Source organism: Dicentrarchus labrax, unplaced genomic scaffold (assembly GCF_905237075.1).
Source record: "Dicentrarchus labrax unplaced genomic scaffold, dlabrax2021, whole genome shotgun sequence".
In the NCBI taxonomy this organism is placed as follows: Eukaryota; Metazoa; Chordata; class Actinopteri; family Moronidae; genus Dicentrarchus; species Dicentrarchus labrax.
In genome coordinates this window covers 537,501-550,000 of record NW_026136875.1, presented here as the reverse complement: position 1 = coordinate 550,000, position 12,500 = coordinate 537,501, and the positions used below count along the sequence as shown (strand labels likewise).

General features: G+C 40.4%; 1 protein-coding gene and 2 long non-coding RNA genes across 24 annotated transcripts in view; 2 read left to right on the top strand and 1 right to left on the bottom strand.

Moving 5' to 3' along the window:
* The window catches only part of chm (CHM Rab escort protein), a 24,579-nt gene that overhangs the window by 10,801 nt on the left and 1,278 nt on the right, over positions 1-12,500 (bottom strand). For 2 of the 9 annotated variants that reach the window (XR_007883618.1, XM_051394785.1), the window contains exons 1-11: positions 9,282-9,897; positions 8,924-9,028; positions 8,420-8,692; positions 8,208-8,332; positions 8,027-8,106; positions 7,733-7,923; positions 7,459-7,575; positions 6,115-6,226; positions 5,810-6,032; positions 3,039-3,116; positions 46-153 (exon numbers count right to left, since the gene is read on the bottom strand). Coding sequence is in view for 8 of the 9 variants with exons in the window: in XM_051394785.1 (XP_051250745.1) it covers positions 46-153; positions 3,039-3,116; positions 5,810-6,032; positions 6,115-6,226; positions 7,459-7,575; positions 7,733-7,923; positions 8,027-8,106; positions 8,208-8,332; positions 8,420-8,692; positions 8,924-9,028; positions 9,282-9,740 (1,871 nt within the window). In the remaining variant the exon portion in view is untranslated. Of the gene's footprint in view, positions 1-45; positions 154-3,038; positions 3,117-5,809; positions 6,033-6,114; positions 6,227-7,458; positions 7,576-7,732; positions 7,924-8,026; positions 8,107-8,207; positions 8,333-8,419; positions 8,693-8,923; positions 9,029-9,281; positions 10,063-12,363; positions 12,431-12,500 lie in introns of those variants that run through there. The other 7 variants (XM_051394787.1, XM_051394788.1, XM_051394783.1 and 4 more) reach the window with 6 other exon arrangements.
* LOC127360433 (uncharacterized) lies at positions 6,229-7,346 on the top strand. Its single transcript, XR_007883742.1, has 2 exons — positions 6,229-6,605; positions 7,138-7,346. It is a non-coding gene; the product is annotated as an uncharacterized LOC127360433 (long non-coding RNA).
* LOC127360428 (uncharacterized) lies at positions 8,518-9,918 on the top strand. 14 transcript variants are annotated; one of them, XR_007883730.1, is made up of 5 exons: positions 8,518-8,839; positions 8,924-9,028; positions 9,282-9,491; positions 9,765-9,785; positions 9,828-9,876. It is a non-coding gene; the product is annotated as an uncharacterized LOC127360428 (long non-coding RNA). The 14 variants fall into 14 exon arrangements; XR_007883733.1 differs by having other exon boundaries at positions 8,522-8,839; positions 9,282-9,407; XR_007883732.1 differs by lacking the exon at positions 9,765-9,785 and having other exon boundaries at positions 8,519-8,839; positions 9,828-9,901.

Genomic DNA, 12,500 nt, shown 5'->3' with positions numbered 1-12,500 from the left:
GTGAGGTGTTGGATTTTGGGTGGATGATTATTGATGGGTCCTGACCTTGTGGGTGTGGCCACCCTCTTCCGGTCCGCCGCCACGTAGCCCTCCTCCACCACGAAATGGCTGCAGGTGATTCGCTGTCCTCGGCTGTCAATCACTGCCTTACACCTGAAAAAGGGGGAGACATGACGCCATTGATAAACTACATTCATAAAGGAGCCAGTGGGAGGTCGGCGTGTTCGCTGTGTTTATACTTTATGATGAACCCTGCAAGTTTAATCAGCTGCTATAAATGTGTTATTACATAAAGTGGGAATGAACGAACCCCCCCAGCATAAAGAGGTGTGGACGCCACTGAAGGTATTATATTATTATTATTATTATTATTATTATTGTGTCAGTTGATCCATTAATTAATTACAGCTGCGATCACTGCAACCTTTTATTACAAAATCACAAAAAATCATCAGAAACGAGCAAATGAAGAAAGTCAATGAACAACAGCTAAATCACAGAGAGAGTTTCACTTTATTAAATCAGGTAAAAATGATTGATTCTGACGCCTTTTCACACACACACACACACACACACACACACACACACACACACTGCTGAAACCTATTATTGGGAATAATGATGCGCTCAGGAGCTCATCTATAACCTCTGACACACACACACACACACAGGGGACCAGCAGCAGTAGAAGGTCACACACATAATACAGATGATATATACACACACACACACACACACACACACACACACACACACACACACCTCTGCTGCTCCGTTAGCTCCATTAGCTCTGCTAGCGTTCCCACAGTCAGATTACTGGCTCACAGTAAACAGAAGTCCAGTTCAGTGGGGACCAGAACCAGCAGAGGAACCGGTACAGACAGACATTAAACTGTTACTGCTCCAAATTCAAACACCTTCAAATACTGAACCAGTGAACCACTGAACCACTGAACCAGTGAACCACTGAACCAGTGAAACACTGAACCACTGAACCAGTGAACCACTGAACCACTGAAACACTGAACCAGTGAACCACTGAACCAGTGAACCACTGAACCAGTGAAACACTGAACCAGTGAACCACTGAACCACTGAACCAGTGAACCACTGAACCACTGAACCACTGAACCACTGAACCACTGAACCAGTGAAACACTGAACCACTGAACCAGTGAAACAGTGAACCAGTGAAATAGTGAACCAGTGAAACACTGAACCAGTGAACCAGTGAACCACTGAAACAGTGAACCACTGAACCACTGAAACACTGAACCACTGAACCAGTGAAACAGTGAACCAGTGAAACAGTGAAACAGTGAACCAGTGAAACAGTGAACCAGTGAACCAGTGAAACAGTGAACCAGTGAAACAGTGAACCACTGAAACAGTGAACCAGTGAACCAGTGAAACAGTGAACCAGTGAAACAGTGAAACAGTGAACCAGTGAACCAGTGAAACAGTGAACCAGTGAACCAGTGAACCACTGAAACAGTGAACCACTGAACCACTGAACCAGTGAAACACTGAACCACTGAACCAGTGAACCAGTGAAACAGTGAACCAGTGAAACAGTGAAACAGTGAACCAGTGAAACAGTGAACCAGTGAACCAGTGAACCAGTGAAACAGTGAACCACTGAAACAGTGAACCAGTGAACCAGTGAACCAGTGAACCAGTGAAACAGTGAAACAGTGAACCAGTGAAACAGTGAACCAGTGAACCAGTGAAACAGTGAACCAGTGAACCAGTGAAACAGTGAAACAGTGAAACAGTGAACCACTGAAACAGTGAACCAGTGAACCAGTGAACCAGTGAAACAGTGAACCAGTGAACCAGTGAACCAGTGAAACAGTGAACCAGTGAAACAGTGAACCAGTGAACCAGTGAACCAGTGAAACAGTGAACCAGTGACCCAGTGACCCAGTGAAACCTCCTGTAGGTGGAGGTCTTCAGTCTAGCGTTGGTTCCGTATATTGTCCTGTGTACGGTCAGCGGTCTGTAAAACCCGTTGCTGAGCATTAAACTGTATGACAGACGTCCTCCTCCACAGAGCTTTAAACACAGACTCTGCTAACAGCAGCTAACGTGCTAACCATGGAAACTAATACAGAAATATGCTCTTACTAACACCTGACTGAGGGAGGGAAGCTAACATGCTAACGAGCTACTGTCTCCATGACGACACAATCCGACAGATGAAGTCACTGTTAAAGCGTGACCTTCGATAGGTCACCTGTGTGTGTGTGTGTGTGTGTGTGTGTGTGTGTGTGTGTGTGAGAGAGAGAGAGAGAGAGAGAGAGCAGTCAATCAATCAGTCAGCTGACAGTAATGGTAGAGAGACACTGACACAGACAGAGAGAGAGAGAGAGAGAGCGGTGAGCTGTGAAGAGGAGGTTAAATTATAATGTTAATTTCCTCTCCATAAATTGAATATTTTACTGATCATAAATTATCGTCCAATCACAGCTGGAAGGTCACACACACAATCTCTCACACACACACACACACACACACACACACACACACACACACACACACACACACACACACACACACACACACACACACACACACACACACCTGTCTACCTCTCTGTTGAGTCTCTTCATATTTAAAGCTACAACATCCATTAATAATAATATTAATATTATTAATGAGAGCTTAGAAACTGCTGCTGAACTTTATTGTGTTTAATTCACTTTAGTTTCACTTTCTGGTGATAATCAGATTATTATTGGATGGATATGTGTCAGTTATTACAGCGTGAACACCAACTGTAAACAGATGAGTTATTTCATAAGTTCACAATATTGTTTCAGCTTGGTTCAGGTTTACTAAAGTCTACTTTATTATTATTTATTATATAATAATAATAATGTTTCAACAGCCAGTGTTAGATCTGAGTTGACTTCAGTGACTGTTTGTTTTTTGTTCTCAGACACAGAGGAAGTGAAGTGATGACCAGATCATTGGGATCAATATGAGATATCGGTTCCATATCAGTTCCTTCTGTGAATGTATGAGTGTGTCTGTACCTGTTGGAGTCTCGGTCGACCACCACACCGTCCACTGAGTGTCTGAGACAGTAGATCCCCCCGAACACCGCACACATCCTGAAACAACAACAACAACAACAACAGGGTTTGTATTTTATATTTTAAAATCTTTAAATTCAGGTGAACATTCAGATTTAATACTTTAATGTAGATTTTAAGTGTTTTTATCCATTAAAACCTTCACACAAACAAAAAAACTATATATTTTAATTCTTCCATCAATAAACAACAAGGTACACAATGAAAACAGAGTTTCAGATTAAAAGCTTTATTATTACAATATTAGGGATTAACCTCAAATATCATATTGATTACAGGTTACCTAACTATACATTATATACAATATACACTACCAGTCAAAAGTTTGGACACACCTTCTCATTTAATGGTTTTTCTTTATTTTCATGACTATACTACACTGTAGGTTCTCACTGAAGGCATCAAAACTATGAATGAACACACATGGAATTATGTAGTAAACAAAAAAGTGTGAAATAACTCTAAATATGTTCATATGGATGCACCGATCCACATTTTTTCACTTCCGATCCGATCCCGATACCTGAATTTGGATATCGGCCGATACCGATACTATTCCGATACCAGAGCTCTGTTTGCTTTAATATTATTATTATCATTATTGTTGATTTTATATGAGGCTGAAATAAACTCCTCTCAACAGGCAAGTATGATCTGTACGTATGTATGCATGTATGTCCCAAAAGGAAACTTGAGGTAAGTATAAGGTCAGAAAAGGAAGTCAGAAAAACAGGAAATCCTGTTAACAGGAAAAATCCCATTCTGAAAACAAATATGCAACTGTAAGGGTTTCAAATTGATTGTCATGTCAATATTTATTAAATTCCCAAAATGTCAAATCATTGAAATATAAGAAAAGTGTAAACATCTTACACACACACACACACACACACACACACACACACATCCCTTTAGCTTTCACGTTGTCTGCCTGGAGTTTACCTTGTTTTTGGAATGACTCCAGAAGTGATTCCTGACAGCTCCTTTTGTCTTTCTGTCCCTGGCTAAATAATCCTCGTGCTGTTTCGTGTGGTGCTTTTTTAAATGTTTGATTGTGTTCGTAGTGTTGTACGACGCGAGGGAGCTTCCTCCTCTCTGTATCACGGCTTTCCTAGCTGGCTGCAAACTGCTGAATGGATTTCCTGAGCGGGGGCGTGTCTCATTACTCTGTGTCTCATTGAGCCGCGCCTCCGTTCAGGAAATCCATTCCACAGTTTGCAGCCAGCCAGCAGACTGGCCGGCAGGAATCACCTGTGGAGTAATTTCAGCAGACAGCGTTAAAGCGCACACATGGCTCATTGATATCGGATATCTCCGCAGGTTGGCTCGGGAAAATCCGATACGTGAATTACGCTGGTATCGGTCCCGATACCGATACTGGACCGGATTGGCCCCATCCAGTTTTATATTTTAGATTCCTCAAAGTAGCCACCCTTTGCTTGGTTGACAGCGCTGCAAACCCTTGGCCTTCTCTCAATGAGCTTCATGATGTAGTCACCTGAAATGGTTTTCACTTCACAGCTGTGCCTTGTAAGGGTTCATTTGTGGATTTCTTGCCTTCTTAATGGGGTTGGGACCATCAGTTGTGTTGTGCAGAAGTCAGGGTTAGGGTTAACAGAACCTCAGATTAGAGCCCGGATGAATGCCACACAGAGTTCTAGTAGCAGACACATCTCTACATCAACTGTTCAGAGGAGACAAATCAGGCCTTTATGGTCAAATAGCTGCTAAAAAAACACTACTAAGGAAAAGCAACAAGCAGAAGAGATTTGTTTGGGCCAAGAAACACAAGGAATGGACATTAGACCAGTGGAAATCTGTGCTTTCGTCTAATGAGTCCAAATTTGAGATCTTTGGTTCCACCCGCCGTGTCTTTGTGCGACGCAGAAAAGGTGAACGGATGGTCTCTACATGCATGGTTCCCACCGTGAAGCATGGAGGAGGAGGTGTGATGGAGTGGGGGTGCTTTGCTGGTGACACTGTTAGGGATTTATTCAAAACACACCTCCAGGCTGTGTAAGGGCTATTTGACCAAGAAGGAGAGTGATGAGTGCTGCGCCAGATGATCTGGCCTCCACAGTCACCTGACCTAAACCCAATCGAGATGGTTTGGGATGAGATGGACCGCAGAGTGAAAGCAAAAGGGCCAACAAGTGCTCAGCATCTCTGGGAACTCCTTCAAGACTGTTGGAAAACCATTTCAGGTGACTACCTCGTGAAGCTCATCGAGAGAATGCCAAGAGTGTGCAAAGCAGTAATCAAAGCAAAGGGAATCTAAAATATAAAACATGTTTTGAGTTATTTCACACTTTTTTGTTTACTACATAATTCCATATGTTCATTCATAGTTTTGATGAATAGTCATGAAAATAAAGAAAAACCATTAAATGAGAAGGTGTGTCCAAACTTTTGACTGGTAGTGTATATTTATATAATATATACATATACATTATATCTGTGTATATTATATATGTATTATACATTATATATAATGTGTGTGTGTGTGTGTGTGTGTGAGCACTAATATCCGCTGACGATGATCTAATATGTAAATGAGCTGAGCCCTGGGCGACACCCCCTCATTAATATTCATGTTCTGTTCTAATGAGACATCACTCGTCACCATGACGACCAACTCACCTGCCTCCAGAGACCCTACAGATACTGCAGTACAGACAGACAGGTAGGTAGAGAGGCAGACAGGTTCTTACCTACAGAAACACTGGGGTATCTCTCCGAGGCCGTAGACAGGAAACAGAAAGGGCGTGTTGCCGTAGCGACCCAGACAGCGCAGGAAGTGACGCGTGGAGGCCAGGCCCTCCTCTGTGGGCGTGTCTTCTGTTACCATGGCGATGGAGTGAAGCAGGAAGTGCTGCAGGTTGTCCCCAAGCTGCCGGTCACGGAGGAACTCCAAATATGGCCGCCCGTTGTAGGCTGGAGGGAATAAAAGAACAACATTAACCACAATGCACCTCTGACAGGTGAGCAGTGATGATGTCAGCAGGTGTGTCCTCACCTCGCTGCTCCTCCGTCTCCTCCACACAGGAAGTGAGGAAACGCATCAGCTTCCTCTTTTCAACCACAGACAGCTGACGACTCGCAAACACATCGGCTCTGCTGCAGGGCACCTGAGAGACAGACAGGTACACAGACAGACAGCTGAGTATACAGACAGGTGAGTATACAGATAGACAGGAACACAGACAGACAGCTGAGTATACAGACAGGTGAGTATACAGATAGACAGGAACACAGACAGACAGCTGAGTATACAGACAGGTGAGTATACAGATAGACAGGAACACAGACAGACAGCTGAGTATACAGACGGGTGAGTATACAGATAGACAGGAACACAGACAGACAGCTGAGTATACAGACAGGTGAGTATACAGATAGACAGGAACACAGACAGACAGGTGAGCATACAGACAGGTGAGCATACAGACAGACAGGAACACAGACACACAGGTGAGTATACAGACAGACAGGAACACAGACACACAGGTGAGTATACAGACAGACAGGAACACAGACACACAGGTGAGTATACAGACAGGTGAGTATACAGACAGACAGGAACACAGACACACAGGTGAGTATACAGACAGACAGGTGAGTATGCAGACAGCTGAGTATACAGACAGACAGGAACACAGACAGACAGGAACACAGATACACAGGTGAGTATACAGACAGGTGAGTATACAGACAGGTGAGTATACAGACAGACAGGAACACAGACACACAGGTGAGTATACAGACAGACAGGTGAGTATGCAGACAGCTGAGTATACAGACAGACAGGAACACAGACAGACAGGAACACAGACACACAGGTGAGTATACAGACAGACAGGTGAGTATACAGACAGACAGTTGAGTATACAGACAGACAGGAACACAGACAGACAGGTGAGTATACAGACAGACAGGTGAGTATGCAGACAGGTGAGTATACAGACAGACAGGAACACAGACAGACAGGTGAGTATACAGACAGACAGGTGAGTATGCAGACAGGTGAGTATACAGACAGGTGAGTATACAGACAGGTGAGTATACAGACAGACAGGAACACAGACACACAGGTGAGTATACAGACAGACAGGTGAGTATGCAGACAGCTGAGTATACAGACAGACAGGTACACAGACAGACAGGAACACAGACACACAGGTGAGTATACAGACAGACAGGTACACAGACAGACAGGAACACAGACAGACAGGAACACAGACAGACAGGTGAGTATACAGACAGACAGGTACACAGACAGACAGGAACACAGACACACAGGTGAGTATACAGACAGAGAGGTGGGTCCACAGACAGACAGGTATCAACCCGTCGCACTCACCTGTTCCACCTGTCTGTCTCTGTAGGTCAGTATCCTGGTGACGTTCTTGAACTCTGCGTAACGACTGACGTTTGATTTGATGAGCAGATCGACCAATGAGCCGCGAGAATACATCAGCTGGAGGAAGAGAAGAAGAAACATTGCTGAGAGTGCTGACAACAACAACAACAACAACAACAACGACAACGACAACGACAACAATGACAACAACGACAACGACATAATACATTATAATACTTTGTTATACACGTTGCTGAGAGATGGCGGCCGTTACCTTGGAGACCAGGTCGATGTTGAACCTGCGTCCTTCCTTCAGCAGCTGAGCGTAGCTGATCTTCTTCTTCGTTGGTTCTGATTGGCGGAGCGCAGCAGAGGGGGTTGTTTGCTCTTCCTCCCTCACCTCCTCTTCCTCCCTCACCTCCTCTTCCTCCTCTCCGGTCTCTTTCGTCTCTTCTTCTGTGGAATCTGGGATAAAAACAAATCCCCATTTCAGATGTTTCTCCTGCTTTGAACAATCAATCATTGTATGAAAATCAATAAGTGATCAAACTATTGATCAGAATCCAACCTGCACATTCTGAGTCTTCAGCAGCTCCTCCTGTTTCTTCTTCTGTGGTGTTTGGAGCCTCTTCCTCCTCATCTTCCTCACTGACATTAATAACTAATTAATAACTGAGTGATATCTGTGATCATTTTATCTGAGGCTTTTATTGTGAAATATCTAGACAGGAAGCCCAGCTCAGGTTTACCTGGTGAAACAGAACACTTGCAGGTTCCTGATGGAGGCGCAGTCTGAGTGTGACAGGTGGATCAGCTCCTCCCCTTCCTCCAACAGGCTCGACCAATCCTGAGCCTCCTCTGGCAGAGGCTCCTCCTACCAGCACACACAGTCACCTGATCAATAATGAGTGGAACTAATCAATAATGCTCAGCAGCCAATCAGAGCGCAGCCTGTACTCACATGGTGCTGCTGTATCCAGGTGAGCAGGCCGCTGAAGGTGAAGCTGGCCCAGTTGCCGGCGTAATAACTCCTCCTGTAAACACAGCAGCTCACCTGTGTCACATGATCAACCGCCACACGCCACCTCCTGTCTGAGCGCCGCCACCGCAGCCGCCACAGCTCGCTCACAGAAAGAGGACGGATAACACAGTACAAATACTCCTTAATAAAGTACAAATGCTCCTTAATAAAGTATAAATGCTCCTTAATAAAGTACAAATACTCCTTAATAAAGTATAAATACTCCTTAATGAAGTACAAATACTCCTTAATAAAGTATAAATACTCCTTAATAAAGTATAAATGCTCCTTAATAAAGTACAAATACTCCTTAATAAAGTATAAATACTCCTTAATGAAGTACAAATACTCCTTAATAAAGTATAAATACTCCTTAATGAAGTACAAATACTCCTTAATAAAGTACAAATACTCCTTAATAAAGTATAAATGCTCCTTAATAAGGTATAAATACTCCTTAATAAAGTATAAATGCTCCTTAATAAAGTACAAATACTCCTTAATAAAGTATAAATACTCCTTAATAAAGTACAAATACTCCTTAATAAAGTACAAATGCTCCTTAATAAAGTATAAATACTCCTTAATGAAGTACAAATACTCCTTAATAAAGTATAAATACTCCTTAATAAAGTATAAATACTCCTTAATAAAGTACAAATACTCCTTAATAAAGTATAAATACTCCTTAATGAAGTACAAATACTCCTTAATAAAAGTATAAATACTCCTTAATGAAGTACAAATACTCCTTAATAAAGTACAAATACTCCTTAATAAAGTATAAATGCTCCTTAATAAGGTATAAATACTCCTTAATAAAGTATAAATGCTCCTTAATAAAGTACAAATACTCCTTAATAAAGTATAAATACTCCTTAATAAAGTACAAATACTCCTTAATAAAGTATAAATGCTCCTTAATAAAGTACAAATACTCCTTAATAAAGTATAAATACTCCTTAATAAAGTACAAATACTCCTTAATAAAGTATAAATGCTCCTTAATAAAGTACAAATACTCCTTAATAAAGTACAAATACTCCTTAATAAAGTATAAATACTCCTTAATAAAGTATAAATGCTCCTTAATAAAGTACAAATACTCCTTAATAAAGTACAAATACTCCTTAATAAAGTACAAATACTCCTTAATAAAGTATAAATGCTCCTTAATAAAGTACAAATACTCCTTAATAAAGTACAAATACTCCTTAATAAAGTATAAATACTCCTTAATAAAGTATAAATGCTCCTTCATAAAGTATAAATGCTCCTTAATAAGGTATAAATACTCCTTAATAAAGTACAAATACTCCTTAATAAAGTACAAATGCTCCTTAATAAGGTATAAATACTCCTTAATAAAGTATAAATGCTCCTTAATAAAGTATAAATACTCCTTAATAAAGTATAAATGCTCCTTAATAAAGTATAAATACTCCTTAATAAAGTATAAATACTCCTTAATAAAGTATAAATGCTCCTTAATAAAGTATAAATACTCCTTAATAAAGTATAAATGCTCCTTAATAAAGTATAAATACTCCTTAATAGAGTATAAATACTCCTTAATAAAGTACAATTACTCCTTGATAAAGTATAAATACTCTGTCTTACGGACATAAAATCCTGGATGACCTGCAATTTTGTTAAACTCAGAAAAAAACGAAATTCTTGTTCTTGGCCCCAAAAACCTTAGAGACTCACTGTCTAAAGATATACAGGTACTACTCGGAAAATTAGAATATCCTGAAAAAGTGCATGTATTTCTGTAACTCAACTTTAAAGGTGAAATTTACATATTATATAGACAAATAGTATGCAAATCAATATATTTCAAGCTTTTATTTGTTTTGATTTTGCTGATTAGGACTTGCAGCTTCAGAAAACCTCAAATTCAAAAACTCAGAAAATTAGAATACTGCTTGAAATCAATAAAAAAAAAGGATTTTAAATACAAAAATGTCAGGCCTCTGAATGTAAAATCTTGCATCTGTACTTAGTACTTGGTTGGGGCCCCTTTTGCACGAATGACTGCCTTAATCCGGCGTGGCATGGATGCTACCATCTTGTGGCATATCTCAGGTGTTATGGAAGACCAACATGCTTCAATCGCGGCCTTGAGCTCTTCTTTATTGTTTGGTCTTTCTCCGTTAAGCTTTCTCTTGGCAATGCCCCACAGATTTTCTATGGGGTTTAGGTCAGGTGAGTTTTCGGGCCAGTCAAGCACCGTAATCCCATGGTTGTTGAACCAGGATTTTGTACTTTTGGCAGTGTGGGCAGGTGCCAAGTCCTGCTGGAAGATGAAGTACGCATCCCCATAAAGCTGGTCCACTGAAGCAAGCATGAAGTGCTCTAAAATGTCCTGGTTGACAGCTGCGTTTATGGTGGACTTGATAAAGCACAGAGGACCAACACCAGCAGCTGACATGGATCCCCAAGCCATCACAGACTGGGGAAACTTAACACTGGACTTCATGCATCTTCCATTTTGCGCCTCTCCGGTCTTCCTCCAGACTCTGGGACCTTTGTTGCCAAATGAGATGCAAAACTTGCTCTCATCAGACAAGAGGACTTTGGACCACTGGCCAACAGTCCAGTCTTTCTTCTCTCTAGCCTAGCTAAGGCGCCTCTGGCGTTGCTTGCTCGTGAGGAGCGGCTTGACAACAGGAATTCGACATTTGAAGCCTGAGTCCACTCCTTATAAAGTTCCCCCACACTTTTGAATGGCCCTTTCCTGACCATCTTCTCCAGGCTGCGGTCATCCCTCCGGCTTGTACACCGTTTTCTTCCACACTTCTGCCTTCCACTTAACTGTCCATTAATGTGCTTTGAGACAGCACTCTGAGAACACCCAGCTTCTTTTGCTATCACTTTTTGTGTCTTACACACCTTGTGGATGGAGTCAATGATGGTTTTCTGCACAACTGTGAGATCAGCAGTCTTCCCCATGATTGTGAATTCTTCTAAACCAAACAAGACACACCAAACAGACTTTTTAAAGGCTCAGGACCCTTTTGCAGGTGTTTTGGATTACTTACCTGATTAGTGTGTGACACTTTGAGCCTACAATACTGAAGCTTTTCACAGTATTCTAATTTTCTGAGTTTTTAATAAGCTGTAAATCATAATCAGCAAAATTACAACAAAGAAATGCTTGAGATATCTCACTTTGCATGTAATGAGTCTATAGAATGTATTGGTTTCACCTTTTATGTTGAATTGCCTGAATAAAACAACTTTTACACGATATTCTAATTTTCCGAGTAGTACCTGTAGTCACTCTAGATGGCATTAACTTGGCCTCTAGCACCACTGTCAGGAATCTTGGAGTTGTCTTTGATCAGGATTTGTCATTTAACTCCCACATAAAGCAGACCTCTAGGACTGCCTTCTTTCATTTACATAATATTAGAAACATTAGACACATACTATCACAGACAGATGCAGAAAAACTAATCCATGTAAAAAAAAAAGTAATAATAATGATTAATGGTGTATATTAATAATAATAATGATTAATGGTGTATATTAATATAATAATGATTAATGGTGTATATTAATATAATAATAATAATAATGATTAATGGTGTATATTAATAATAATAATAATGATTAATGGTGTATATTAATAATAATAATAATGATTAATGGTGTATATTAATAATAATAATAATAATGATTAATGGTGTATATTAATAATAATAATAATGATTAATGGTGTATATTAATAATAATAATAATAATGATTAATGGTGTATATTAATAATAATAATAATGATTAATGGTGTATATTAATAATAATAATAATGATTAATGGTGTATATTAATAATAATAATAATGATTAATGGTGTATATTAATAATAAAGTGAGGACCGACCTGTCAACGTGAAGAACTCTCTGTCCCACTCTGGAGAAAGCTGCTGCCGCCACCGACTCAGTGAGACCTGATCACACCATCAATAATCAATATGTAATCAATATCAGCAGTCATTAACTGACAGCAGTTCTCATTGG